Here is a 6668-nt window from a genome sequence, read left to right on the forward strand (position 1 = left end):
TATCCAGCTGCACTCATTCTGAACTACCTGAGCTGCAACCACCTGCCTGTAGCTGTATGTTGTAATAAGGGAAGCACAGCAGAGAATATTGTTTTCTCAACCTTTGTTAAGAGGCATGCCAGGGTTAACAGAGGGTCATATGCTTGTCAGATGGCTGGCTCAGTATACACGGACTCCAGTGGCTACTTTCAAACAGGGTTCCAGGACCTGGAACATCAACATCCTACACTTCCCCCTATATGGCTTCAGCTTAATACATTGTCATAAAGTGGAAAACAGCTAAAGTTATCTACACTACTAAGGAAGAGGTGAGTTGCTGGATAACTATCCTAAGGGGGGGGGGGAAAACAGAGAGAGAAACGCGCAGAGAAGGGAGACAGCATGAGTGTAAGGCTTGAGCAATACAAAGAATGTTTGTACTGTAAACGGGTAAATACACCTCATTAGTGCAAACATTTTATTCCTTTAGGCAAAATCTAATCATTTTCTGGGTTTGCTCCCAGGATGAAGGGATATAACATATTGCACCACTATTAACACCATCAAAAGAACAGATGCCCAATATCCACTTCTCTTGTAGATTTAGAAGGAAATCAGATGGCAACAGGAAAGTCACTGCTAAGGCTCCAGTGGCAGGGTGATGCAGTCACAGATTCCAGTCATTTTGGGCCTGAAATTAGAAGTGATACAAGTAGAGATTACAGGTTCTTTTTGGAAGAGGCCAGTTTACCAAAAGAATACATGCCTAGAAGAGCTCTTAAATCCATTCTAAGAAGTCTAGTTACATTAGTGACATAAGTACTGCATGATACTCCAAGGAAGTGTAGCCAACTTTGACTGACAGATCTACTGCTCAAATCATTAAGGAAAAAAAAACTTGTAGGGATTTTTCAGAATGAAGAGATCAGGCAGATGGAGGATATGACTGGCTGATGTCATAGTCCAGAGTATAGCTTGTTGGGAATTTTGATGAACAGCTTGTCAGAAGAGGCCGATTTGTTGAAACCAAAAACTTTTCATGGAAATGTATCCGTTTTGACAAGACTTGCCTCAGGTCCAGGATGAAATTTCTGGTCAAAAGAAAAAAAGAGAGCAGAATAACCAATAGCCCAATTTTTAGGGAGCTTACTTGGAAAGTGGAAGAACCAGATTCAAGTCCTGCCTAATTCAGAACAGGGACTTGAATCTGGTTCTCCCAAATCCCTGGACTATTGGCTATTCTGGGATGGTCTCTCTCCACCTTCCCCCCTCCCCCCCCCTTTTTTTAAAGATATAAAAGCAAGTGTCAAAACTTCAACATTTTTCAGTAAATGGAATACTTGTTTTCTGGCCAGCCCTAGTTCAGAGCAAGATAATTGCTTTCATATCAGAGGGTAGAGAGTGCTGTAATGTGGCAAGAACATGAAATTTCAAGAAAGCAAGACAGCTAGCTGACCACATACTGGTTAGTTTCACATATGGAAAGTGCATATTTAGCAGAGGGTTATTTAGAGGAGCTGTATCTAAGTTACCAATATTTGGGCAGTAAGCAGGGTATTGCACGAACGTTAAGTTTACAATAAAGTAACAAGTGTTATTACTATTTATCTGCTAGCTGAGATGCCATCCACTGAGCTCCATGAAGCACCAAAGACAAAGGAAGACTGAGTTTAATGAGTAGTTTAGTTAGGAAAAGAGAACAGATCCAAGTTTAACTATTTGTATTACTCATATTTGCATAGCAGCACACCCAATGACTCAAGTCACACGTCAGTGCACTATGCCAATGCTAGCAATGCCAGAACAGTACTGGGATTTCAGTTCTAATAAGGTGGATTCCCAGTGCTCTGTCCCACCCTTTTTAAAAAGAGGTAGATAATACACAGCTCATGCTCACACTCTCCAAGCAACAGTCACTGTTGCTATATTGTGCTGCACAAGCTAGCATAGTGCTTTGTCCAGTCTGCAACCCTTATTCTCTTTTTTTTTTTGGGGGGGGGGGGGTCATGTTTCAGCAGCACAAGATCTGGTGCTGTGTAAATCTAGGTGTAGGAAGTTCTGCAGTAGGGTGGCTACCTCACATTTTCTTAGGTGTGATATTATGCTGAGTTTCTATAAAACCCCATCAATGCACTACCCACCCTTTAGCTTCCTACCCCTCAGTCAAGTGTGGCAAGTTAGGAAAGACCACTTAATACTTCCCTCCCCCCCGAGGATTAGATTAAAATGAAGATCAGTCCCTGCCCATACATGTTAGACAATACCACTTTAAAAAGTAATTTTACACCTGTAGTACCATCAGGTAACAAATATGGTAAATTAACAGATTGTGGGAACTTGTGGGCTCTAGGAGATCTATTGCATGATGATACCATGGCGCCATCTTCTCCATGGTTGTCAGTCAGGCTACATCTCTCTCTACTCCAAAAGGAGCTTCTGCCCTGTGAGGTAAAGAGTCTATTAGCTGCAGTAGTTTTCAGCAGCCTATATCCTACACAGACCAGCTAGGAAAAGGTAAAAAACAGTCAAAAACTAGGGCAAGTGTAACATTCTCTCCTGTAGGATAATCAATTGGTAGCCAAGCTGTTGCAAGTAGAAAGAAACCATGAGTGGACCTGGGAATCAAATGCTGGTCAACTGTATCACAGCACTCAGCATTATGATACTGAGTCAGGCATAAGCATTAAAACGAAACCCCAAATACCACAAGAGTGCTTCTGTTTTCAACCTAAGAAACACAAAGCTCCACCTTTCTGTGGGAATGAATTGTCTTGAAATATATTTGGATATGGGCAAAAGCGGTGACATCATGTATTCTCCTGGATCTGAAACAAGAGCTACCAATAATGTAGCCTTTTATGGTTTTGCAGCCTCCTTAGCCCTGCAAGCAGAGCTGGCTTTGTATTATCCTCCACTAACCTTTCACAAAACCACCACTAGGACATTTGCTTTTGTGTTGCAGAGTGAAACTGACGGTGCCCTGATTTTGTTTCCCTGGAAAGGTGCAGTAAGCACAATACCAGTTACACTTGAGTCAGAAGTAGCATTGATTTCATTGATCTACCGGATGACATTCAAATTTCCTCTCCGATACAGGAGCTGGTTCCTAGTGATCGGACTATGTTCCCCCTCACTCACCTTCATGTTACTATAGAGCACCAATTTGCTTTAGCTTCTGAGAGAGTTTTCCCTGCTCTTCTAAAGCAGCCAGATCAGAATATCCACCAATGCAGACTTCTCCAATATACACACGGGGGACCTAGACATGCACACAAATGACATTTGTTAGTCAGTGGCGAGGAAAAACAAGCTGCACAGCAGGCTCTCTGAAGACATTAGGGCCCAGATTCACAAGGATACTTACATATTGCAAAGCCTAATCCCTGGGTGCTCTGTCACCCAGTGGAATTCACAATCCTGCATTAGGTGCCATCCGTTATATGGAGAGAGGTAGGCACCTAAGGAAAGGAGTCTCAGAAGCCGGCAAACTGAGCAGGGGCCATCTAAGTTAGCCAAGAGCAAAATTCAGAGGAAAGGGGTGGAGCGGAGGCTATTGGCTATTCTGCTCTGTTATCTTTTGAGAAAGATCTGATCTGGTTTAGGCACCTAACTCCAGGAGAGGGTTCACAACTGAAAATCCCCAGTGGAGGAAGCATCTCCCTCTGGCTGGTCAGTCCAGGCACCTAGGCTGGCTTCTCAGAATCCTTTCCTTAGGCACCTAACTCTTCCCATGTATTGATGGAGCACCTGGGACCCTAACTTGGGGCTGTAAATTCCACTGAGCTACAGGAATCCTAGGATGTAGGTGATGCAACACCTAATTTACCTTTGTTAATCTAGCCTGAAGCTCTTAACTGGACCTTTGCCAAACCTCAAGACATTTGGTTTTAGGACTACAAAAAGAGTTGGGGTTGGGGAGAAGAGTGTCATAATTGATTCTACTTGCCCATCCCTATGAGATATCTGCACATTGCCAACTCAGAAGCAAATCTTTATGCCTGTCCAAATTATTTTGACACCAAAATCTATGTTATGTTCAAAACAAAACTGAATTTTCTATGTAAAGCCTGAGTCAGGTTTCCAGGAAATGATTTTTAACTTACTAGAACAGGCTGGCTTGCTACTATGCAAATAGTTATCTGGGAGGAAATCTGCTTACCAATCCTTGTGCAACTTTGTGAAATATAAAACTGAAGGGTCACAAGTGAGATTTGTGTAACAACGTGTCCTCTGTGTTGCAATTGAGGAAGTTGCTTCATAAGTAGTTGTGAAGCAATTGGAGTTCCACTGGTGGAACGTATTCCCAAGTATTATGACTCACAATGAGGGCATTTTGAAGTAGATAATATTATAGCTACTTTACAACTAGATAAAGTGGGGCAATTCAGATAATGGCTCTGCCTAAAGCTATATAGAAAGCAAGTGGCAGAGCTGAGTCTAAAGCCCAAGACTCTAGACTCCTAGTCCTATGCTCAAGCATACCATACTTTCACTTTGCTTGTGTTGTGAAAGGTTAACTTATGTACAGGTTTTCCATGGTGCTTATCACCATAGTGTCTGCGTACATTAAGATTCCATGCTACTCGTACAGTACAAATGACAAGGCAAGAACAGTATGTTCAGAGTGAGTTAATATTAGGCTTCTTATGTAGGGTTACCATACGTCCGGATTTTCCCGGACATGTCCGGCTTTTCGGGCCTCAAATCCCCGTCCAGAAGAAAATCCCAAAAAGCCGGACATGTCCGGGAAAATAGGGAGGGAGGGGCCGGCGGTGCTTGGCTGGCGGCCGGCGGTGCTCGGCCGGGGGCCCGGCACCGCTGGGGCCAGGGCAGGCCGGAGCCAGGGCCGGCACCCCAGGCCCCGAGCCGGGCGGGAGACACCTGGGCCGCGCCCCGCCCCAGCCCCAGCTTACCTGCTGCCTCCCTGTTTCAGGCTTCCCGCGGACATTTGATTCGCGGGAAGCAGGGGAGGGGGAGGAGCAGAGCGTTCAGGGGAGGGGGCAGAGTTGGGGCGGGGACTTTGGGGAAGGGTCTGGGGGCAGGGAAGGGGCGGAGCCGGAGTGTCCTTTTTTGAAATTAAAATATGGTAACCCTATTATTATGGGTTGTGAAGAGTCATCTTTGAAACTGGGGGAAGCGTATCCACCATCTTCCATTTAATATATAGTTATAAAAAGCCGTTAAGCTCATTTATAAAACCAGATAGCTGACACAATAGGAGCATCACCCCAAACACTTGCACTTGGCAAGGCTTGAGTAAAGTCTGAACTATAAGGGTCAAAGGGTATCCCTGGTGAATGATACAGCAAATGCAGGAGCTAGAGCATTGACTGGATTGGAGCTGTGTTCATCTGGGTGTCTGACAGAAACAGCAGAAAGACCAGAAAAGCTGAGAAAAGGCAGCAAGGACATCAGACACAGAACACAGTCACAGAAGCACAGACAGCATGGCCCAGAGAAAAAAGCTAATAGAGCTTTTTGACCCAGTGCTGGCTGAAAGAGACTTGGAGCAGATAACCATCTCTTGCTGTGTTCAGGGAAACAAGTCTTTGTAAATAAACAGGGATTGCATTAAACAAATAGCTGATTCCATCATCCAGGTTTCCTCCTAACAGAAACAACCCAAGGGATCACAACTTTTGGTTGTTTGGAAGGTGCTCATTGTTATGTCTAAGGCATCATAGATACAATTAACCTGACTGTCCCAAATGCATAGAAATCCAGTTGAGAAGCTGAATGATTTCTATAAAATTTATCACATACCTTAATTAAACTAGTTACATAGCACCAATCAGATGCAAGACTCACAGAGAGGAGAACGGTGAACCTTAGTGAACTAAAATACTACAGCACACAAGACAGCAATACTGCAGTTACTCTGAACATGGGAAGCCATTTTACAAGAGAACAAACAAAAGACACCACAAAGAACATTAAAAACCCATTAAATAGGATTGGGAGAAAAAAAAAAGTCTTTGGCTGTATTTTATTTCCCCTTCTATTCCACCTAGCTAGACTGCAAATTCCTCAGGAGAGGGACCTGCCCTCTGTGACTGCAGAGCATCTAGCACTCTGTTGGGCACTACATAAATGAGAAAACTATGACCACAATTAAGCAACTATCAAATATGAATAATTGAAAAACTTACTGTTCTTGCCCCTGTTGTCTGCCGGAAATAATCCTGAATGCCATCCATATCATCTTGGGTGGTAATGTCAATGAATTCCAGGTGGCCTTTCTTGAAGGAATATTTGTTGAGTAGTTTCACTGCATCCTGGCAGTAAGGACAAGTTGGCTTTATAAAAACAGCCACTTTATCAGATTTGATTTTGCTCTGGACAAATTCCTGAGTCATGTTTACAGTATTGCTTTCTAAGAAGAAGTCAGGCAGCTCTATCCTTCAAGCAGAATAGTAATAGCTAAAGCAGTAAGTGCTTGTGGGTTTTGTAAGCTGCAAACTGCCTTCCTTATAGGGCCACCACCCTGTAGGAGGAGTTTTCCTTCACTCAGTCTTGGATTTTAAAGAGATAATGCACCAAGCTTCCGGGCACTGTTTTAGCAATTCCATGGTTGCAAACAGATGAATGGTTTTCAAATATGAAGCAATTTGCCCATCAGCTGTTATTTCAGCATCTCTGAGTTGTGATATGAGAAGATTTATACAAATGGGCTACTCGGCAATGTTGCC

At 43.5% G+C, this 6668-nt stretch overlaps 1 protein-coding gene across 2 annotated transcripts; it reads right to left on the reverse strand.

The window, feature by feature from the left end:
- Positions 1-219: 219 nt before the first annotated feature.
- GLRX (glutaredoxin) lies at positions 220-6412 on the reverse strand. Of its 2 annotated transcripts, none has more exons than XM_024206581.3 (3): positions 6129-6412; positions 3118-3238; positions 220-670 (listed from the first exon to the last, which is right to left on the reverse strand). In XM_024206581.3, the coding sequence occupies exons 1-2, from the start codon at positions 6333-6335 to the stop codon at positions 3128-3130; spliced, it is 318 nt and encodes a 105-aa protein (XP_024062349.1). In that variant the 5' UTR covers positions 6336-6412; the 3' UTR covers positions 220-670; positions 3118-3127. The 2 variants fall into 2 exon arrangements, with proteins under 2 accessions (XP_024062349.1, XP_024062357.1); XM_024206589.1 differs by lacking the exon at positions 220-670 and adding an exon at positions 680-1070.
- Positions 6413-6668: the final 256 nt, after the last annotated feature.

Source organism: Terrapene carolina, unplaced genomic scaffold (assembly GCF_002925995.2).
Source record: "Terrapene carolina triunguis isolate 2854851 unplaced genomic scaffold, T_m_triunguis-2.0 Scaffold69, whole genome shotgun sequence".
Taxonomy (NCBI): Eukaryota; Metazoa; Chordata; order Testudines; family Emydidae; genus Terrapene; species Terrapene triunguis.

What these genes read in the sequence shown, in the direction of transcription:
- GLRX (XM_024206581.3), bottom strand. Translation starts at nt 6,335, where the DNA reads ATGACTCAGGAATTTGTCCAGAGCAAAATCAAATCTGATAAAGTGGCT. An exon ending in AGACAACAGGGGCAAGAACA is followed by an intron (nt 3,239 to 6,128) that starts GTAAGTTTTTCA and finishes GTGCATGTCTAG; the next exon opens with GTCCCCCGTGTGTATATTGG.